The sequence below is a fragment of the Chelonoidis abingdonii genome, chromosome 2 (assembly GCF_003597395.2).
Source record: "Chelonoidis abingdonii isolate Lonesome George chromosome 2, CheloAbing_2.0, whole genome shotgun sequence".
Taxonomy (NCBI): domain Eukaryota; kingdom Metazoa; phylum Chordata; order Testudines; family Testudinidae; genus Chelonoidis; species Chelonoidis abingdonii.
This window is the reverse complement of record NC_133770.1, coordinates 98,101,661-98,125,698: the sequence shown is the minus strand read 5'-3', so window position 1 is coordinate 98,125,698 and position 24,038 is coordinate 98,101,661. Positions and strand designations below refer to the sequence as shown.

General features: G+C 38.9%; 1 protein-coding gene across 1 annotated transcript in view; it reads right to left on the bottom strand.

Annotated features, from left to right (window-relative positions):
* Positions 1-387: 387 nt before the first annotated feature.
* The window catches only part of CDK13 (cyclin dependent kinase 13), an 80,592-nt gene continuing 56,941 nt past the window's right edge, over positions 388-24,038 (bottom strand). The window contains exons 10-17 of the mRNA XM_075062001.1: positions 22,003-22,059; positions 15,527-15,628; positions 15,337-15,414; positions 12,269-12,385; positions 11,358-11,489; positions 10,499-10,704; positions 6,712-7,257; positions 388-5,470 (exon numbers count right to left, since the gene is read on the bottom strand). Coding sequence (XP_074918102.1) covers positions 4,623-5,470; positions 6,712-7,257; positions 10,499-10,704; positions 11,358-11,489; positions 12,269-12,385; positions 15,337-15,414; positions 15,527-15,628; positions 22,003-22,059 — 2,086 coding nt within the window. The 3' untranslated portion in view covers positions 388-4,622. The remainder of the gene's footprint in view (positions 5,471-6,711; positions 7,258-10,498; positions 10,705-11,357; positions 11,490-12,268; positions 12,386-15,336; positions 15,415-15,526; positions 15,629-22,002; positions 22,060-24,038) is intronic.

Genomic DNA, 24,038 nt, shown 5'->3' with positions numbered 1-24,038 from the left:
CCCCACTGACTCCTGATCAGTTTCACTATGTAAAATAAATGGAAAAAAATGAAATTAAATCAGATTATCTTTATTCTGGTAGCTGTGACACTTCACTTGGCTTTGAAGTCTTAGGTATCCTGTGAACAATGGGTTAGTGACATCAGCACAGCAATACTAATATTCCATTATCACAAATTATGAACGTTAGATACACAAATTGAGTATGGTGAATGCCTGGCTTTGAAAAGCATTGGGTGACTTACAGATTCTAATATACTGAATGCTACTGAAGGTGTGGGATTCCAAACTGAATGGTGAGTCAACCTATTCCATCATAATAAAATGTAAAATAATTTTGTGATAGGCTATTTGATATCCAAAGAGGGAAAACAAGGATAAAAAGACTGAAGTTCTCATGGTATTTTATTTACAGGCTACTCAATACATCTTATATACAAATGGCTTAAAGAAATATCAACAGTAAGTAAGCTGAAGTAGTAGTTTCAGTATTTTAAATTGTTGCCCTAAAATAATTCCTATGATAAGAGTACTTAACCTTGTTCAGCAAAAATTAGTTTGAATTTAAGTCCAGCACTTAATTTAATATGAAACAGTTTAGATCTGAATCAGTTTTCTGGCAATTTATTTAATGGCATACTTAACTGCAGAGAACACATTAATACTGCCTCAAACAATTTGAAGCATTAACCAAGATTTTTCCACCAACATAATTCAACTGAGATTTTTCATCCTTTGGAGGGGGTTTATTTTTCTCTTCAATCTAAAACAAAAATTCAAAAAGTTTGGGTGAAATTTATTTCCTCTACTGGAAATGAAACATGGGGCCGGCTCTTGTAGTTTGGGACGTAATGGAGTTTTTGCCTGAATAACAATTGCATGAAAGTTACCTGTGCTAGTTTAAAATTCGTTTTACAGCTTATTTATAAGTCTCAGCAACTGATGAACCTTTAATAACTTCCTTCAGACTGGCACTAACTCCTGCTATAAATATAACAGGAAAAGCAATCTCAAAGCATCAATAGTTTACATTAAAACTCCTTCCACCTTTGTTTTTCATTAAGCAGCTGATGTTTAAGATGATAGAAGGTAATAGTAATTAAATATGTATGGAATATGTATAAAAAATATAAATACGCAATTTTTAAAATGTATAAGTAATTTTCTAGCAATTACATTTAAAGATCAGATTTAGTTATTTGGATGGGGGGTATGCTGTAGGTTTTTTTGGTTTGTATTTTGCAGTTTCTTCTACTCAGGATTGCTTTATCCTAGGATCACGAATTTGTTTTTATGTTAGTCTCTCTCTCTCCTTTTCGTTTGGCTGAAGTTATGTAATATCCTGCCTGTCATACTAGCACTATGTGTTTTTAATTCTTTTACTCCAGGTAATGTTGGAGACCACCTCATTCAAAACTAACTATTCAACATGTGGTATATCCAGGATCAAATACTTTACTTCAATCTGGATGGTAGAGAAAAACACTTTTTGATGTTGGGTCCAATTCTCTGCAGTACATCTAGGAGGTGCAGCAGAAGATGTAATCCCACAGGGATACGGGGCAAAGTAACGTTAAGCCATTTTTGCACTGCCCATATTCTGGGCACATCTTAGAGCAGCCACAGAGGTTGCTCTCATTTTTTGCAGCCTTCTGAGGGCTGAGTCATAGCCTGGGATTGCTAGAGAACTGTACACTATGGAGACATGAGCTCGTTATCAGGGCTGCTTGTAAGGGGAGCGGCATAGGGCTCATACCCCAAAACTGTTCTGACCCTTGCAGGGTCGCAAAATGTCATACAAGGACTGGAAGTGGGAGAAATCTCTTGCCCAGGTTTTAAGAGGCAAGATTATTGGGGCTGAGTAATTCAGCCTGACTCTCTGAATTGTTTGAACAGTGTGGACCATTGGTTTTTAAATGTTAGGCCAGTATTGCTTGAACTAAAATTAGTAGAAAAATCACTGTGCAATACATATACCAGCAATGGCATGTGAATGGATTTGCTAAATCTTAATGCATTTGTTGCCAATCCATTTGGAAATCAGCTTTGTATCCTTTTCTAATTGCTTTTATTCTTATTCAGTCAAGATCAAAGTCTAAAATTAGTTTTGATATCAACCAATACATTAATATGCCAACGTTTCTAACTACATGGAACATCTTAATTGTCACAGTATTTCAGTTCATAAATCAAACTGCTCTATCACTATTTATGTGGACAAGAGAGACTGGCTTAGGTGAAATAAGTGTATCATCTGGCTTGAAACTTTACCTCTACGTAGGAAGCTATAACAGGTATTTCTTCCTCACATTTTATTTTTGAAAGTCAAAATCACGTATTCCTGATTTGTTCTTTATTATCTACTTTTCATTTGGACTTACCTGCTTCTTAGTGAAGTCTCACAAGGCTTTATTTTTTTTGAAGTGGAGTACACGTTAATATTTGACCATGCATTTCTTGCCACAAAGGTTGTATATGGATTTGAAAGCCTTTTGCCAGATTTTACACCTAACTTTTGCTAGATTTTTGTTATTAAACCTGGCTTTTGTTTTAGCTGAGCATACTTTTGTAAAAATGGTAAGATGCTGCTATAGCTGAACACAATGACAATACTAAGACTCTTCTGCTTGCATTTATTCTCTCCTTCAAAAAATACTAAGATGTGTTTAGCTCAAGAAAAACTATTCAAACACAGTGTCATTTTATATGAAGTGTTTAATTTCTTTTAAACACAGGCTATTCAGGTCACAAATATTTGTTTCCAGCTTAGCTGCTTTTATTTTCAGACAGCAGGATTCTCTAGTGTGGCTGATGGGAATTTGGATAACTGAGATTTAGAGGGAAGTCTAAAGAGATAAGACTCACCATGATGCAACTGCAGATACTTGAACACTGTTTAGTTACATTTTAATGTTCTTCACACCCTATGCTGCAATAATTAGTCATAAATTAGAACCAGAATTTTAAACGAAATAGACAACTTTGGCTTCTAGTCTGAAAATCCAAGAAGTCACTGACATGACTCAACTGGTAATAGTGTATGTAGAATTTTTACCTTTTTAAAAGTAATTAAACACTGTTACATAATGTATCAATTTATCAACTGGATAATCAGTTGGAAAATTGTATCCAATATGGGCTATTAAACATTCTTTTCAGTACATGGAAAATATAGCCATATCCCCTCTCTGCAGGAGAGAGAGGCTGCTGTTCTCAGAGGAAAATATGCTGGAAAATATAACTAATATAAAACTGGAGTGATGGTTTCTGGTAGCAATTTTAGCTACAGTAATTTTTGTTGTGGTTCAAAGACAGATTCAAATAAAGTATTACAATGATCAATGGAATAGCTGAATACAGAAAGGATTAATTGGCACAATCCCACTTTCCAGAAAATTTGAACTGCTAAATTTTCTATGTTGCATTAAATACTGGTCTTTAACATTAGAGGCTTTCCATAATGCTTTTATATGTGGTAAAGAGGAGACAGTGTCAGCTTTCCACACAAAACTCATTAACTATTACCAATGACATTGAAGAAAAAGCTCTCTCTCACTGTCTTCCTTAAAGTCAATTTTACCATCCATAGCTCTGTATAAAGTAGATCTTATTTGGCAGAGGGACTACAGAAGTTAATAGAGCTTTTAGGGAAAAGTTGATGGAAACCTACCTTTCTTTAATGGCTTCACACTGACATTCTCAGTAAATTCAGTTTGGGGAAGATCATTTCAATTAAGAGAAAATTTAGTATAACTTACTAAACTGGCTTAGCTGACAAATGGCAAATATGCCACTTTAAAATGTGCTCTGTCCAAGTTGCCTATAATTATCTCTGTTTTAATGTAGTGTATCAAAGTATTAGTCTTTGAATCAAGCTACAAAACAACCTTAGAGAAAGGGAATTTCCTTTTAAGAAAAATGTAGAGAATTTTTGCAGACCTTAAACTTACACGTTAAGGCACTTACCATTCAAGTAAAACAGTTTTATTACAAACATGTCTGGGAGATGGGGAAACATTTTACTACACCATCTTTTTTTTTTTTTTTTTTTTTAAAGGAAAAAAATAACATTGACCAAATATTTATAAAATTTTTGTATCAAGAGGGAGGTTGTGTTTTATTATCTGAAATGAGCACAAAGTACACCTTCCACAATAACACTGAAAGCAGTGCAAAGACTGACAGTGACCTCTGACTAAAGGTAGTTTTGTAAAAAGAAAAATACCAAATAAATCAGTGCCCTGCTTTGATTGTTGTAAAATTTTTTACATTAAGTTGGTCCAAACTTACAAAAAAAGCACAAATGTGCATAGTTCAGAAGATCTGAAAGAGTGCCATAAAAAGCTGATGTCCCTAAATTTAGCATCCACTTAAAACTGCCAAAAATACAAAATAAAATTCATAACTAGAATTTGTGAACATGTACAATCAATTGATCTAGTTTCCAGACAGCATGAGTTTTAAGCAGTTTAAATTTTCCTACTGTATGCAAGACCCTTTTCCACATAAAAATAAAGCTGTTGAATTAACATTATTCAAGTCTACTGGATTGCTGCTTTAAACTGCAGCTAGAAAAAAAGTCTTTCCAGATAAAAATGATGTGCCTGAGGAAAAACAGATACTCAGTATGGTAATCCTCTGCCTCGCCCTCTGACTGTTGATGTGCTAATGTGTCCTCTGTATCCTTGGGAATATCCAGGTCCTTGGGCTGGAGAAGTCCAAGTTTGTCCATGTATGTGGCTAATGCCACTAGGGTTTTCTTGTAAATTACTTCCATAACTATAGTTGTGCATCTTTGTGGACAAAGAATGAGTACTTTCCGACCCTGTGGAAGTGTCGCCACGGTTTCCCAGAACTGCAATAGGGCCATGGCTATATTCAAATCTATGGTCCTTATCTCCACTAAACAGCAGGGGACCGGTGTTGAGGTAAATGTCTCCATAACCAGTTACTGAGCTGGGAAATGGTTCTGAAAAAGCAGGAGGTGGAGGTGCACCACCAGAGTGAGATGAAGCAGTACTGTAGTTATCCAAAGACTGAATATCTGAATTTCCAATGAAGCTTCTCCTTTCCAGTGCCCCAGATGATCCACTTCCTATTCCATCACTACCACCATAATGGACAGAAGAGAAAGAAGATCCAAAATTATCCTTGTAGTCAGTTACATAGGAGTCTCTTGCCTGATAATCCACACTAGTTGTTACTGGTTCCTCAGTTGGCTGAACCTGATGCTGAGAAAGCAGTTGTAGAAGAGCAGCTTTCACCCCAGCATGAGGATCTGTTCCTGAAGAGCTAGAAATAGGCAAATGCTGGTTTTCTGTCCGATAATCTAGGTCGTCTTCTTCAGTGAGAGGCGGTGGTTCTGGTGGCTCAGGAGGACGCTGGTCTGGGGGCAAAATACGAGGGCGTTCTTGTTCTGGTGTTAGGTTTAGAAGCCTCATCTCAGGCTGTCTAACCAAATCATCTTGACCTAAATAGATTAAAAACGAGAGCCTTAGAATAAGATCTGAAATTACGTTTGACAAATAATTACAACACCAGAAGGAGAAGAAAAAACACTTTGCAGAAGTATCACAAAGGTTTGCTACTACACTTCTTCACAAAAAATAAAGGTTAATCAACTAATTAAGTTTAAGAGTATCGGAGAAAAGGCATTTTGGAGACGCAAAAAGACACTGCCTTCAAAGGTTTTTCAGAACTGAGAGTTCCAGGATCCTCCTGCAAGCACATGCGATCAGCTAACTTGGGGGGAGGGAAGGGGAGAATCGAACAATATCCTTGAGGAGGTTGGTAACAACAGATGTTATGCCAGAAGGGGAGGAAATTGTACCAATGATGTGGGCCAAAGCCCATACTGACATGGGTTTTGGGAAAGGGACAGAGACTGCTACAAATGGTAATGGTTGAGATTTTACATTCCTTCACAATATTCTTCTATAGAGCTGCCAATGCTATTTAGTAACAAGTAAATCAATATGCACTGAAGACGTATGGCTGAAATACTAATTTCATGATATTCAAAAAAATTAGAACTCTGAGAAGCTCCATCAGTTAAACATTTCATGTGTGCACTGTATGTATGTAAATCATAGTGTTTTAATGAAATTTTAAGTTGACCATATTAATTTCACAAATGGAAAATTTCCGCACCCTGGTCAGGTAATTAAAGGAAGTAGGCATGGAAAATTTTTGATGCTGTAGTTACTTAAACAAAAGGAGTTTACTTAAAGGGGCTCTGTTAAAGTTGGTAAACCTACAATTAACAAAAGGAGACCATCTATTTTTCCAGTCAAAACCAGTTATTCCTCACACATCAGAAAAACAAACAGGTATATATTAGACAGTAAACTTTCACAGTTTGTTTGTTTAAAACAACCGTTTGTACGGCACCTAATACCTGACTGGGGCATCTACGTGCTACCATAATAATACGAACAACACAGTGCCAGTATAACCGCACATCTAGCCCTTTGAGTAAGTGTATGTACAGTATAATAAAATCAGTCACAACTAACTAAGATAGTAAGTGACAAAAGGAAATTACATTCCTTCTCACATCCTCAGTGTCATCGCTCCTGTGCATGTTTTGCTAATGGGTATGGCGTAACCATGCATACATGGGGTACAAAGCATGCTGTTAGCTGTTTATCTCCAAGTCAATCTCTCTGGTGGTCAAGATATCTACTTATCAACATTCAAAATTGTAAGTACCTGCACATGAGTATAATGATTTGATCAGATGTGGGTAAACAGATGCTGGAGATTCCGTGTCCTCCTGGTTATCAGATGCAGGAGTGCAAGGCTCTGGAGGCTGCCTGAGTTGTAACGACATTTCATTTCCTGATCCATTCTCCTTCTCCTCTAGTACAAGATCTTTTTGCTTTGTTTGCTGAGTCTTTATTAACTGAGACAACAAAACAGCAAATGCACTCTGCACAGCTGCCTGGGCAGCATCAGTCTCAACTTTAGGCTGAGTCAGCTGAGCAGGTGGCACAGCTGGCTGAGTGACTGCTGGCTGTTGCAAAGGCTCCTGTTCTAGTGGTGGTGGAGGCGGCTGTTGCTCTGGCTGTTTTTCACCTGCTGCCAAAATACCAGCAGGAATGTTTATTTTATCTAGTTGCTGCTGAGTCTCTGCATTTATCTTAATATTCAACACTTCGGCAAAATGTGCCATGCTAACACTTGATTTAGACTGTAGAAGATTTAGCAGGATTGCCACTTCATTCTGGTTTAACTGCTGTCCAGTGCCTGTTTTCACTAAAGACAAAAGGGAGTTTTAAAAGTGTTATTTAGAACTGTCATATTTCAGAGGCTCCAAATCAAGCTTAATATACCATGGCTGATATTCTTGGCAAAGTACAGTTTCTGACAATACAGAAATGGAATGCTTTTACAAATTAATTACATTTAGAAGAGTATTAATAGGAAATTGAATAGCATGATCCAATACAGAGAAAATGACTTACAAAGGGCACGCCCACACACTAGACAGATGAGAAACACGTTTGAGCTCATTTTTCCACAATACAATGAAGCCAGAGTTTAAGGCCACCTGCCTTAGACAGCTGTAAGATTTCCAGTCACCACAAAGTCTCCTATCTTTGACATATTACATCCCTTTGCTTAAAAAGTGGCCATCTGCAAAACACAATTCCAGTCAGACCCTGACCCTCCAGATGCTTAATTTGTATGCTGTGACACCTGCTAAGGTGACTAGACAAACTGACCCAGAAGCTAATGAGCTAGCTGAAGGTAATGGCATAAGTGCAAAGCTACTGAGAAGGACAAGTAAAGTGCTGAGTAAGGTAGAAGACTATTCTGTTGATTTCAGTGGTACGGGAAGACACCCACATGAGAGCAGAAGAATGGGTTTTAAGTCACGTACACATTGCTAGCTTTACAGTTTAGAAGAACCCACAAAGGCACTTTATGGTGAGGCATCTTATTTGTGTTATGAGACTTATGAACTTTAAACAGACAGAACAGGTCAAGGGTACACTCAAATACGAAGCAGGAATGGAACAGGATCCCTTATTCAGGCTGTACCTACAGATTCATCATGAAAAAGAGAACACGTAAACCTATCAGCATGACCAGTGAGAGAAGAAACTGTTGTTAATTGGGAATGGCACAAAATCCTAATAATTCGAATTTCAATTCCAGATCTGCCAGTAAAAGCCTAGGATCTTATTTAATTCTAATGGGGAAACTTCTTTCTTTATAGAAAAATGAAGCAAAGGCATCCGTCAGGTTGATATCAAATATCTGATATCAAAATTGAACTTTCACATGTGAAACTAGAAGGCTACCAATGTAACGTAACTTCTGGCAGCATCCAATGAATGTCTCTGGACAGCTGGAATTTTTAAAACGTCCTGTCCTCAGCATTTGACTCATCGCTAAAGTGGACACAGTTGTTGCAAAATTAAATCAGGCTGCTTGTTGATGTGCGCTGGGGTGCTAACAGCTAAAATGTAGTGAAGACCAGGGGAATTCAAAAACAAGTAACTTATTTTTATTTGGCAATGCACAGAACTCTACTCTCTCAGACGCTTTGCGCTGTATTCTCTTGATGTATTAATTAGGCACATAACAGATGTCAAGCCTGCTGCAAATTATGTGACATCTGAAAATGGTCTGTTCAAGGACCAGGAACAGAAGATATTTCTCAGAATCCAAAATTGAAAATCCAGCAGACAATATGAATGAGAAAGAAAATTGCAGCATCTTCCTACCCACCCAAAATTTTAGAAGACATCCCTATCATAGGGGAATTAAAATTCTTGGTGGAAATCATAAGTGAGCTCCCCACGCACTGTTAAGTTATAAAATGCAATGACAAGAGCTTCACATAAGAACTAGAACAGTAGCAAATAATTCAGGACAAATTATTTTTTACCCAAAATGAACAATGTTAGTGCTTTGTGCATTGTCATATGTGCAACGATTTAGTTTATTTAAATTTAGATACAGCCTGCCCTTGTGTCAGCTCCTTAGTTTGCCCCATGGCCTTGTGTATTTGTTCATTCAGCATGTACATACTCCTAAGTCTTAGAACATAAACACAGACATTTTCGATTTTATACAGTACTGCCTCTGCTCCACCACACACTAAAACCCTGCTTTCTCCACCCTGGAACATATTTTCTTTTATACTTACACTTGTGCCAAGAATGACATGGGGCTGAATAATTAATTCTTGAGTTCTTTGGTTAATTTGGTATTAGATATTATTATTAATACTATATTAGTAATGATTAATACAGTTAATACTCTATGAGGTGACAAATAACTCCAACCACTGGGACTCTAATAAAATTTGCTAATCGTCAACATGGGACAAAATTTTTAGGGGATAAGCAGAATTTGAAAGTCTTGCCAAGACTTGAGGCTACTCTTGCAAAAGAGTGGCAGAAATACACTACTGGATTACAACGAAAACCACGATGACCAGGAGCAAGAGGTGGTAAACTACATGGGTCATGAGAACTACATCATTACATCTCTGCAACATATACTTGGAGCTATGGTCTACTGTTAGAGAGCTAGCTGATTTGAGATTATTACTGTCCACAGAGAATTTAAATGAATGCACTACACATTCACACACTTTCAATTCTTGGAGCTCCCATGTTAGTGACACTATATTTTATACTTGCTTGCTGCATTACAAAGCTGTCTATGTCAAACTCTTATCTGTTCCTTTGTCAGCTGCCCCCCACACACAACGTACAGAATCTATACTTTAGAAAGCAAGTTAAAAAACACCTTGCTTATAGCAGGGGCAGTAGTACCAACTCCTGTATAAGGAGACACCCCATTTGATTACGATTATAAATAAACATTTTCTTCCTAGTGGCTTTGAAGGAGTTTTTTATACCACCAAGCAAGACACTCTAGGCTTGGTTTTCTGCTTTAATGGGTAGAGGTAGCTCACTAATTCTCTTGTCATGATATAGTAAGCTCCCTCATTAGCTAGTATCTCAGCTCAGCATCACCAGCTAGAAGAGACTTGCTAAAGCAGATGTACTTGGGAGAGGGAAGATCACTTAACATGGGGGAAGAATCTATTTGTTGTGAAGATGATGTTTGACTTGAAACCCTTTCCCTTCAATTTATGTCATGATCAGTGAGGTTGCTCTAGACTATGAAGAGTTGTACAATGTGAGTTAGAGCAGTTGCTCATGGGTGGGGTAATAAGAAACCCTGAGGTGGACAATAGACCCCCCCCTCCCCCAAATTAAAATGACTACTAGGCAGGTCAAGATATTTAAAAGTTTTGACACTGGTCAAGATGAAACTCATTACACAAGTCATATTGGGAATGCCTGACTGCTGAGGACAAGATAAATCTTTAGCATCTTTAAAATTTACGCTATTTTGTTTCCCTTAAGAATTCCGAGAGCTTGCAAGATTTTGAAAGTGTTAACATCTAAATGTCTAGATGCATAGTCAGCAAGTAATAGACAATTTAAAAATGACAAAAAAGATTACTGACCAAGTGCTACACTAGAGTTGCCCTGAGTTGTGAGTTTGGAAGAAGTCTGCATGCCTTGTGGGGTGTTCGTTCTGCTATCATCCAGGCCTAAAGACAAATCCTTCCTAGGAATTTTAGCTGCTGTTGTGTCATCTGTCATGCCCATCTGCTTCTGCCGTCTACGTTTCTTACTCCACAGTTCATGACAATCTTGCCACAAAGGAAGGCTGTAAAGAAGTATGGTAAATAGTCAGCATTATCTTTGTACAAAACATTAAAATAAATGCTCAACATACAACATCAGATCTGAAAAGGTGAGTCTGCTGGGATTCTGTGAATCCAGACTCCTAACAAGTGTGTAATGCAAGTATAATCTCAGAAGATGTTTCATAAACAAGTCCTCCTGGCAGAACAAAATGAATATTTATTTTCTCAACAGGACAATGCTGTCTACTCAGATTCACAGAGTTTACAAAAAGGAAAGGGGCTCTAGTATAAGAACTCAGCAACCTGCAATCCTCTAAACAGTAATCCAGAACTTTTGCATTAAAATAGGGGAATAAATGCTGCTTTTTTTTCCCCCCTCCCTTGTTGTTTGGAGACAGTCATTCTTCTAAATACACTTGCAGGTCACTAACAGTAAGAAAGATGTACAGAAAGTCTGACTAACAAATCAAACACGAAACTAGGGAATAGTTCTCATTCATAGTACAGGAGCCACTCAACTCTGCAGTTCTCTTAATGGGACTGTTACTAATATCTGGCACATTAGGTATTATGTTTGTACTACCTGTGTTTTCTCCACTACACAATGAACATTAAATACACACTCCCATCTTGTATCATGTAAGCACGGACATTACCACAGGAAGTAACTTACTCTGGTGGAGGCATTTTAGATGGTTCCACGTCTCGCAGAAACTCACACTGAAGAGCCTGTTCAGCTGTACAACGCTTGCTAGGATCCAAAGCAAGCATGTAATCAAACAGATCTAACGCAGCTGGCGGAATACTGGCAAGAAGGAGAGAAAAATGGGGGGGGGGGTGTCACGTGTTATTTCAGATGCCACATCTTTGTGCTATAAAACTTTTTTTTTTTTTTAATTTTGTCAAGTAGAGTTTAATCGTATGATTTAAAACTTGGGCCTTATATTAATACATTTGTTTTAAAAGTTTTCCTTCTAACAAGGGTCTAATATTACTATACACTTGGAATTTAGCACAAAGAGATTTAAACTTTTTAATTGGGCTACAGACAATAATTCTATTGCTTTAAAGTTACACAAGTATAAACAGGATGATACATTTTCCTAAACCCTGAAATAGTCGGAGAAAAGGCAGTTTTTAAAATAATCTTACAGATGTTTTCTGTAACTTTCATGTTTGTTATTTGCATGAGACAACTCCAATGGCATTATTTTAGGATACATGGCTTAGAGAATTAGTCTTATATACTGAATTTATGACTAACAAGTCCCTAATGTTAGCCAATCACAATTAATGACTAAGTACCCCGAGCTGCTTTTAGCCATAGGGACAATGAGCAGGTGCACCCAGGCCCAAAGAGCAACCATTTCCAAACTACAAAGCTGACAGGTGGCTGAAATATTTGGCTCAATTCCCCCTTCCTTGAGCTCGGCATGTGTACCAAGGGAAGGATAGAAACTTCAGGTCACTTCTCTCTGCATCTGACTAAACCCAGAAAAAAATCTTTCAAAAATACTGAAATTCTTAAAGGACCTAAGAAAACTTAATGGAATACAGATGGTTAAATGAAGTCTCCATCCTTACAAAGCAAACTCTTCTCTCAGTTTTCGACGATACTGCTTCTTTGGTTTCATGGTGTTGAAATAGGCTAACTTTATTACATCAGGCCAGACTGCAGGACAAGGACTCCCACAAATTCGGCTATACACCAAACACAAACAAAAAACAAAACAAAACCATCGGTGTATGAAATCAAACACAACAAGGTATGCAGTTGTAGTTTTATACTCACAGGCATGGTTAATACAAAGAAAACAAATTCTAGTCTCCATGGACATATTCACAGGCTTCCTGTGATCCATGGCCATGAAGTTTTTCACGAGTTGGAGAGGAAGCGTAGGTAAATATCCAGTCTTAAGAGGCCAAAGAATACCCCACTCGAAAAACTGTCACCTCTCCCACACTTCTCCAGCACACAGGCTCTTTATAAACAATTACTGTGTTTTGAAAATGATACAAGACTCCACTTAGCATGCTCAGGTAGCATCCCATGTACCCTAATGCAAGGTCAGTTTCTTCCAGAAACTAGAATTTCTCTTTAGAAAGGAGAGAAATTTAAAGGGGAGGAGTGAATTTGGATGAATTTAGATCTATGATGTTTTTTTTTTTTTTTACTCTTGGTGTGGAAAGGAACTCTGACAAATGACTGGAGTAAACAACACTCCATTGCTGACTAAGAATTTAGGTATCTGCTTAAGGACAGTAAGGAGCCTTGGGAGGACCAAAGGTGATGGCAGAGGTGAGATCTGGTGTTTGGTTTTTAAATTTAAGAAAAAGGACCAGGGGCTAAATTAAAAAAATTAAAACCATCTTTTGGCCAAAGAAAAGGGTCACTGAGCCAGCCCACCTCCATATATGTGGTTGCAGAAGTCTGTCCCTTCCACTGGCTTTGTCTAGAGTAGGATTTAAAGATAGGGTGTTCCAATGTGTTAGCCACCACATTTCTCAAAAGTCTGTTGTAGACCAGGCAGTGTAGACTTTAATACTAGCAAACCTGATGGAGTTAAACCCAAGCTCTCCTCAGGCTTTAACTCAACAAATCTTAGCCCGTCTTGAAGGCAATAGGCCTCATCTACACTAGGCTTTTTCAAAAGTGTTAGTTAGAAGGTCTTAGTAACGTGTTATAAGAGTACCCCTTTGAGCCTAGTCTAGACAAGGCCACTAAGTGTGAAAAGTAGGGTTTACACTTCGTGGGCTTCACAGTCAGAAAGCTAAAGTTGCATAAATGGCTGGTTGATGCTGCAGCTCGCAACCTTGCAGATGTTTGTTTTCAACTTCTACAGCAAGTTTTTCCTATAAATAGGGTGGTCTTGGGCAGAAGAGCCTACCATCTTTTATTGCCTTTGGGTTCCTGGAAGACTAGAAGTATATTCTAGACACTTATCTAGACCATCTTTAGACCACTGTGCCACCTTTGTGCCTATTTATATGATCTAAAGCATATTCTGAAAAAGAAGTTAAGTCTAGAGGAAAAAGTAGCATAGACTTGAATCATGAAAAAGACAATCTGTGGTCTTGAAATACTTGGGGGAAGACCATCGGGGAAAATAATAAATTCACAAAATACTCATGGTCACCTATGATGTTGGTAGAGGCATCAAAATATTAAAAGTGGCTTGTAAGTTAAAAATTGACAATGATATGACTGAGAACTATTCCATTATAGGTGGTTTAGATTCCAGTTAAAATGTGCTGAGAACAGTCCTAATGTATTACATTTTTAAATGTACATCATCAATAGAGAAAAAATTAAGCTATGAAAAATTAGTTGATATTCTTTTGATATCAAAATAAATTTTTACAAATGACATCAATTCACTCTATACAAAACTATCTCCAGTTTGGTAAAGAGAGCCAGAACTGGAATGAAGTGCTGCACTGCCATCTTGTGGTTAAAGCAAAAACAACAAACAGCAACACAACATGAATTGTTTCAGTAGCGTAAAACAACAGGGTGACCATTGCCATGTTTTTGCACCTTCTAAAAGAGCAGTCCCCCAACCTTTTCGGCTGGCGCGTGCCAGCCAAAGGACCACTGTGGCAGTGGAGCACTCACCGAAATGCTGTGGAATTTCGGCAGCGACGCCTCTTGACGATGTCACTTGTCGACTGCAAGCAGCGTCATCGAGAGGCACCCCCATCGAAATGCCGCTGAAACTCGGCGGCATTTTGGTGGGTGCTCTCCCGGGGGCCAGGACGCGGGCGCATTAAGATGCCCCCGCGGGCGCCATGACCACTGTTCTAAAAGGTTGTTATACTTGTACAGACCAATTTTCCTACATGTTACATATAGCATTTACAGCTCATGTAACTTACTGCTTTTCAGAATCAAATATTTGACCTCATGGAGAGAGATCAGGATAAAGGAGCAATTCACTGACTCATCCTCTTTCTTTTGTAGGAAGAAGATTCCACCCCACTGCCTAGGTTGATTATGATAGTAGAAGCAGGAGACAGCATTTGCCACCTGAATAGAGAAAAGAGACTCTGACTCTACTAATTCAAACAGCTACTGTCTGAGAAGATCCACTGGGGTGGGAAGGTAAAGGAAGACTTTACCTCCCCAAGGTATCTGGCAACTCGAGAAACACTCCCTCCTGCAGCAGACAGAAGCCAGTTGCAGAGATGTGGGAGAATGAAAAAGCAGCATAGGACCAGCAGTATGCAGAGAACCTAGCCTTGAGCAAAGCTCTCTCTTTAAAACAGTCATTCATTACTCTCCATGGTGGCCTTTTAACCTGCTGATGGGAGAATGGAATAAGGAAGCTTCAGTCTCACCTGCTTAAAAAGGTGAGCATGTCAAATGCCCTGTTGTGAGAGGGGCTTCAGTAAAGGCTAACTCCATCTGCACTATAAAAAAATCCTACCTACCAGTGCATTCCTATGCCATGGAAAGCTACTAAGCAGTTCTCCAATTCTGAATAATTTGTTTTCATCTCCCCAAAAGTTACTACCATTTTTTTTTCTGAAAAAACTCGGACAACTTTTAAATGTTAATATTGTAACTCCATTTTTTTGAATGCTCATGAAAAATAGAAGTGCTGTCTATGATTTTATAAAGCACCAACCACACCGTGGAATGTATAAGTTACCTTATTAGTTCCAGCTGAGCAAGTTCCTGATTTGCTTGAAATATTGGTTTTTTAGTAAAAAGTTCACCCAGGATACAGCTGTAAAATAAAGTTTTATATAAATCCATCAATATCATTTGATATAAATGTTATTTGAGATTTATTTTCGTTCATGATTTACATTTAACACTTTTGTTTTAAAACTTCTTACCCACAGCTCCAGACATCTATGGCTGGTGTATATCTTTCCTCTCCAAGCAGAAGTTCAGGAGGCCGGTACCATAAAGTAATAACTTTGTTGGTATATGGTCGACTGAAAAAAAGGAGAGAGAGAGATTCAACATTTCTCTTAAAATGAGATCGTAGTGAACTAATAAAAGTTTCAGGTTTCACTACTACAATATTGTTTTATAAATGCTCCATTTTTTCATTCCCTTTTTACCAATACTGAGGCTGCTGCTGCTATATGGAAAGTTATTACTTAAATCTACCAAAGGATAGCCTGAAACAGTATCTGAGAGATAAGTAAACAACCATCTTCCTGAGGCTCTAACAATATCATCAGGCTTCAGAGATAAATACCTATACTGCTAACTATTTAATTGTTATTCGTTTTAGCAATAAGACTTTAGTTAATCTCTCTATCCACTGCTGTTAGGTGCAGTTACTGGCACAAAAGAGTTGGTTGCTGAAGTGCTGAAAAGAGAGTTAAACAGTGGAAAGAAAAAAAATTCAAGTCACCTCTGCCCCCCCACCCCTCCACCCAAAGGAGAGAAGCATAGATGCAGCCATTCTGTCACCACACCCCAATCACCAGTATGATTTTAGCCATTAATATTATGTAACTTGAGGTTTTGTAACATTTTACACAATTTGAAAGCTGAAATTCCAATATTTTAGACAGTGGATAGTAATGTTTCAGTATTAACAGTTTTCAAGACAGCATCTAATTCAACAGAAATTACATATCCCAACTTTCCCGGTATAGTCTTTGGATAACTAAAAAGCACCATTTCACATCCGTCATCTTTAATAAAGCACTAGGTTTGAATTGCAAATGCAGAGAGGTATAAAGTAATGTATTTTAATAACTTATATGTGCTTAAATAAAAAGAAATTACAAGCAATTTCTGCCTTCCATAGCAGGTGAACATTCCACACTGCAAATGACACCACTGTTATGTTCAGTGCAACTGTCTAATCAACTAAACATACTGATCTACAATGTGGACTTCTGTATTTACTGAAGGGGGCATAAAAGTGATAAGCTTACACTAAAACAATCCCTCTCTGGTAGCCCCACAAGCACGCACACTTTCAAACACACACACTATTGGAAACATTTTCCGAAGTGCATAAATGGCGTAGGCTCTTAAGTCACTTTTGAAAATGGGACTTCTGTGGGAAATTTCACCCCACCCTCTACAGATCTGCCAGATTTATTCCAGAAAAGAGTATTCTTTTCACAAGTATTTAGAGAAACTCAGTAACAAAAAAAGTCTAAACTATCAATATTCACTTGTTTAAGATTTCTAGACAGTACTTCCTGTTTCAACACATATGTTCTTATGTAATATGTCACACCTTCTAGCTGGATTCAGAAGTGATTTTTTTAAAGATAGATGCACAATTGTGAGTGAAATTACCACAACTCTGAGTGAAAGTTGGGTAAATATGTACAAAAAATGGCCATAATCATTCATTTGCATGTACAATTACCTCCCTTTGTACACTCAAGATCTATGCATGCATAAGTTAAGCACACAATTACAAGTGCATACAGCTTATTTTTTAAAAGCTTGCTTTCAGACTTCAAATTTTGATAAATGAGATACACAATATATTTCAATGATTCTAGCACTCAAGTAATGCTTTAAGAAATTTCTTCTGCTGCTTCAAGGTCCCAAAACCTTCTAAATACTGTTTAATCAGATCAGTAAATCAATTGTCAAAAAATGTAATTCAGTTAGTAAAAATGTGGAAAAATTGTTACAGCACAATCCTTAATATTCATTAAATCCTACTATTACTGAAGAGAAGACGTACTCAATAGGAGATTGAATCAGGAATGAGATGCCAAGCTGCTAACAAGCTTCCAATTAGCCTTCCAAATTTAATACGCAATTATGTTAAAAAAATTAAAAGTTTTAATACTGCTTTTATTGGTAATATAAAGTAATAATGCTGCTTGTGTTTATACTAAAACCAACTGTTAACTTATAAAATTTGTTTTTTAATTCTAAATACATTTTTCACCACCCCCAAAGAACAAGCTGAATTTTACCACAACAATGCATTTCAATTATTGATAAAAAGAGCAATTTATCAGCCTTATTATCCCTAAATGGCAGCCACAGTGTCATGATGTAATGGAAGCTACACATAAAAATTAAACAAGTGTGGCACACTCTGAAAAGAACTGCGAGGTAAGATTGCATCCATTCACTGTAGAGCAATTGTCTCCATTAAATCATTAAATTTCCTGGCAGGTGCTTAGTTATCCAACCCTGCAATTTTCCTGTAACACGCTAGATATGATTAAATAAACTCATAAAAAGGTATGTTCTTGAATTAGCATGGCTGTTTATTCAACATAAACCACTGGAATCAGGGGCATTGCCATCAAGAGCAAGTTTACTGTTCTGGCACCTACAACAAACAAACTTAACACTTAAAACACAGTTGTGCCTCACTTTCAAAATCAAGCACGAACAAATCAAACTGTGTGCACAAATGGCCAATAATACATGCAACTGAAGTCCTATGGTTCCAATTATCCAATGTGCAAGTGGCATAATGCTAAGTGTACACTTTCAATTTTGGAAACCAGATTCTGCATATTACCATTCGTGCCAGAGAAAATTACTACAAGGAGACGACATTGAAGTACAAACCTTTAACAAGATACTAAACCATATTACACTCAGCAGCGATTTGCTCAGATACAGGCATGGTGGAGCAATACAATTTAACACTAGCATCAAAAAATTTTAAAATTTCTTTAGTCTTTGTACCTGTTCTCAAAAGTTTTGAATTAAACTCCCCTAATTTAGGGTGAGATATCACAAAGAACGAACTGTACTTAGATTTTAGCCAGTGTTTCTTTTGGAAATGTGAGCAGGAAGTCAACTTTACCCTTCCCAGGTATACCACCAGGCATAAAAACATAAGAATGGCCATACTGGGTCAGACCAAAGGTCCATCTAGCCCAGTATCCTGTCTTCTGACAATGGTCAATGCCAGAGGGAATGAGCAGAACAGGTAACCATGCCGTCTCCCATTCTCAGCTTCTGGCAAACAGAGGCTAGGGACACCACCCCTGCTCATACTGGCTAATAGCCATTGATAGGCCTATCCTCCATGAACTTGTCTAGGTTTTTTCTGAACCCCGTTATAGTCTTGGCCTTCACAACACCCTCTGGCAAGGAGTTCCACAGGCTGACAGTGCATTGTGTGAAAATATTCTTCCTTTTGTTTGTTTTAAACCTGCTCCCTAATAATTTCATTTGGTGACCCCTAATTCTTGTGTTGTGAAAAGGAGTAAACAACACTTCCTTATTTACTTTCTCCAGACCAGTCATGATTTTACAGACCTCTATCATATCCCTGTTCTAGTCATCTGTTTTCCAAGCTGAAAAGTCACAGTTTTATTAATCTCTCCTCATGTGGAAGCTGTTCCAGACTTTTAACCATTTGTTGCCGCCCTTTTCTGTATCTTTTCCAATATATCTTTTTTGAGATGGGGCGACCACATCTGCATGCAGTATTCAAGATGTAGGCACAGCACGGATTTATACAGAGGCAATATATTTTCTGTCCTATCTATTCCTTTCTTAACGATTCCCAACATTGTTAGCTTTTTTGACTGCCGCTGCACACTGAGTGGGTGTTTTCAGAGAACTATCCACAATGACCCCAAGATCTCGTTCTTAAGTGGTAACAGCTAATTTAAACCCCATCATTTTGTATGTATAGTTGGGATTATGTTTTCCAATGTGCATTACTTTGCATTTATCAATGAATTTCATTTGCCATTCTGTTGCTCCCTTTGCAACTCTTCGCAGTCTGCTTTGGACTTAACTATCTGGAGTAGTTTTGTATCATCTGCAAATGTTGCCATCTCACTGTTTACCCCTTCTTCCAGAACGTTTATGAATATGTTGAACAGCACTGGTCCCAGTACAGACACCTGGGGGACACCACTATTTACATCTCTTCATTCTGAAAATTGACCATTTATTCCTACCCTTCATTTCCTATTTTTAATCAGTTATTGATCCGTGAGAGGACCTTCCCTCTTATCCAACGACAGCTTATTTTGCTTAAGTGTCTTTGACGAGGGACCTTGAGGCTTTTTGAAAATCTAAGTACACTGGATCACCCTGGTCCACATGCTCGTTTTGACCCCCTCAAAGATTGGTGAAGCAAGATTCCCCTTTACAAGAGCCAGATTGACTCTTCCCCAACAAATCATGTTCATCTGTGTGTCTGATAATTCTGTTCTTTACTACAGTTTCAACCAGTTTGCCAGGTACTTGAAGTCAGGCTTCATCATCATCATCATCTCCTCCCCATTACGCCTCTGGTGTTTAGGGAAGCGACGAAGCTCCTCCACTCGTCTGTTTCGTTCAAGTCTTTTAATGGTTCCCCAGCTGTGCCCCAGGTTTTCCAGCTCGGCTTCCACAGCTCTTCAACATGTTATTTTCGGGCAGACTCGTTTTCGCTTGCCTTCAGGTGTCCATCTTATTCTACTCTTGTGATGGAATCAGTTTCTATCCGAAGCACGTGACCAATCCATCTCCAATGCCGCCTGGCAATGATGGTGCTCAGATCCTCTTGGCTGCACTGTGTCAGTAGATCTTGGTTTGAGATTGTCCTGGGCCAAAAGATATGGAGACTTTTTCTGAGGCAGAATGTATGGAATGAAGACAGTTTGAACATGTCATACTTCCTCATTCCCCAGCATTCTTCACTATAAAAGTAGCGTTGAAAGTACACAGCTCTGATAAACCTTGAGTTTAGTTTTGGTTTTTTATGTTGATGATTTCCAGACTGTATTTAAGCTCCTGAAGGTGTTCCTGGCTTCACTGATTTTGTTCTGGATATCCTGGCTTCTTCCACTGTCCTGGCTGATGGTACTGTCCACACATGTGAATGTTTCTACATTGGTGAGAACATAATCCTCTATCTGTGCTGGTGATGGTGAGGCAATATTAAAGGTCATGATATGGCTTATTGCAGTTGATTTTCAGTCCAATTTGCTGGCTGAATGTGTTGTGTCGAGTTGTTTTTTCTTGTATATGGTGTTGGATATTTGATAGGAGAATGAGATTATCTGCGAAGTCCAGGTCTTCAGAGGTGTTCATTTAATGCCTCTGGGCATATCTTCTGTTGTACGCTTCATTACCTAATTGATGGTAACGCTGAAGAGGATTGCAGACATGACCCACCCCTGACATACTCCTGTTCTCACTTCAAAACTGAGCTCACTGTGATCAACATTGCATGTAAAGTTGAAATAAAAGCTTTTGATATTGATTATATGGAGAGGGATTCCATAGGTCCACAGAGTGCGCTGTAGGCTGGTCCTGTGAATGCTATCAAAAGCCTTCTCAAAAGAAAAAGGGCTTACTGGCCTGTAATTGCCAGGATCACCTCTGGAGCCTTTTTAAAAAATTGGCATCACATTAGCTGTCCTCCAGTCATCTGGTACAGAAGCTGATTTAAACGATAAGTTACATACCACAGCTAGTAGTTCAGCAATTTCACATTTGAGTTCCTTCAGAACTCTTGGGTGAATACCGTCTGGTGACTTATTAATGTTTAATTTACCAGTTTGCTCCAAAAAGGCAGAATATGCATGTTAATTTATGGAAGCAGGAGTAATATTGAAATATTTAGGCAGCCCACATCCTAACTGTAAACCTGCATCCTTCATCTCCAGTCAGTTTATATCAAAACTGAAAGTATTAATTGTGATGTCACTACTCAGACCTCTTTATTAAAAAAAAATCATCTATATCTGTGCTATTACAGCTAATGGAGATTATCTTTTAACTCAAGAAGTAAGCCTCTCTAATGGTATTTATGAAACAATAAGGGAGAAAGACCACCACATATTTAACTGAAGTTCAAAGTCTGAAAGGAAAGTGCGTAAACAGATTCTCATCTCCCCAAAGTTATTTGTACATGGTATTCTGGAGAGACTATAGCTTTGGTATTGCAGAAAGGATACTTGTACTTTTCAAGAACCAGGATGAGAGGTGTTCCTTTTTCCCACTCCATATCGTTCATTTACACTTTAGTTTTATGTTTGTGGTTTTACTACTATGCACACATCAGGTGACCTCTCTCCCTCCTTCTGGGGCTTCACAACTTTTTATGCTAGTTGTTTAGTTAGATGCCCTGACAAATGTTTATCAACACACAGCTATTATACTTTGACATCTCAACTAAAATTGAATTAAAGCATGAATATAACTGAACTATACCAACATAAACCACTGCATAGCTACACAGTACAAACCTTTATTTCTATCATTTCAGATATTTAATCAGAAGAGGATGCCATATTAAAAATGTGATTTGACTTAAACTTCCCTCTACAGAAAAAAACATCCCTAGCTCTGATAACCACAGAGACCTATGCTTTAAATATATATATTTAACAGAACGAGGTCATCTTACCTCTCCTCTGAGCTATACAGTCGAGCAAGCCCGAAGTCTGCAAGCTTAATCTGCCCTCTGGTGGAAAGAGTAAAGAATTTTTACTGATTAATCTTGTTAACAGATTTAAAAACCGAACAGATGTTTAAAATGCTTTAAACTTCACTAATTCACACTAGTCCCCAGGAGAACCATAACAAATTACTGCATCATCTCAATTAATAAGTATGCTAACCAATGCAATTTTAAAAAACAAACCATAAGGGATTGTGAAACGTTGTATTTTCTTTTGACAAATACAGATATACACTTCAAAGAATATTAGTGAACATTCAGGGTATACTTTGTAAAATAATCAACGAACAACACATAACTGTACTTATTATGTTGATAAAACTTTGAAGAGGGGAGACTGCCATTTCTGTACATTTTAAGCCTGGCTTTAATGCTCTGGATATTACTAATTCGCACTTCAGTAACCTTTTACTCGGTAAATTCGCCTATTTACTGGTAACGATAGCTAATAAATATTAAATCATAAGTATCTGCATAGCACCTCTGTAAGGAGGCGCCCTGGCTACCCGCCACACCTGAGGGGGAAGAGCCAGAGCAGGCACCTCCGTGGGCGGAGCCAATACCGCCTGTTCCCGCCCCCCCCGGAAGTCAAGGGGCGGGACAGGAAGTATAAAAGCCAGGGCCCAGAGCTCAGTTGAGCCCAGGACGCCGAAGAGTACAGATGTGGAGGCCCGAGCTCCTGCTCAGCCCAGCTTGCCTTGTGCTCACTATCCCGAGGAGCGCTGGCCGGACCTACCTCGGGCCAAGTATCCGAGGAGGCTGGCTGGGACCTACTCGGGCCAAGTAATCCAAGGAGCGCTGGCGCGACCTGCGCGTGCCGGGTATCCTGAGGACCCTCAGCTGAACTACCTGCACACCCTGGCCGAGGAGCGCCAGAGCTGCGTCCCCCCGTCTCCGCGGAACCTATGGTCTGGGACCCCGCCGACTATACGCGACGGAGGACAGGTACCAGGGAGGGGAAGTTGGAGAGTCGCCGGGCGGCTGACTAAGTCAGGCCACCGAAGGCCCGACGCCTATGGCCGTGGTGTCCGCAGGACCCACTGGATCACTGTCAGTGTGTTTCGGTGGGATCTCCTAACGATCCCCTGTGTGTTTCAGTCCGGATCCCACTGACCGCCTTAGCGCAACTCGCCGCTACCAGGGCCCGGCTGGAACGCAAGAGGAGTGGGTGGGCCTGCATTCCCTGCACCCGTAAGCGGGTGCAGAATTCCCCTCTCCCCAGAACCTCTGCAGCTCTGCTACAGTTTGTTTGTTGCACGCGCAGGCCAGGGTCGCTAGACTTTGCTCCGCTCTGCCCTGCCCAGAGGGCCAGAGCCACGAGTTTGGTGCCACCCTGCTAAGGGCTAGGGCCTCTAGACTTGTTACAGTCTCTGCCCGCCAAAGGGTCGAGCACAACTGTTTGGTGCCCACCCTGCTAAGGGCGCAGGGCCCATAGACCTTATTTGCTTAACCTCAGGTTAACCGGGACCGGCGTGGAACGGCCGCGCCTAGAAGGACGGGCGCCCTGGCTCCCCGCACCTGAGGGGGACGAAGGCCCGACGATGGTCTTAAACGTCGTGGAAGATCATACGAACTAAATCACTCCATTTGTATCAAAGGCGAATGTTAGGATTTAAGAGTGATTTTCAAAGGCATATAGGATGCTGTCGCTCATACAGGAAATACATGCCAATCTGGAGAGTTGGATGACTAACACTACAAGGACATTCATAGGTTTCTTATAGAAAAGAAAGGACATGGTGCTTTCCCGAGAGTTTGTTTGATTTAAAAAAAAATAATCCTTTATTTCTAACTGTCAATAAACAAACAATAAATCAGTTTATTTATATTCCAGGATTATTTATATCTATTAATTTAGTAGATAATACCCTGAGATATTTCATATATTCAGATATGTAGAGAGACAAGGGGGGGTGAGGCAATTCCTTTATTGACCAACTCTGTTGAGCAGTTCCACACATGCACTGAGGCTTATGTTTATA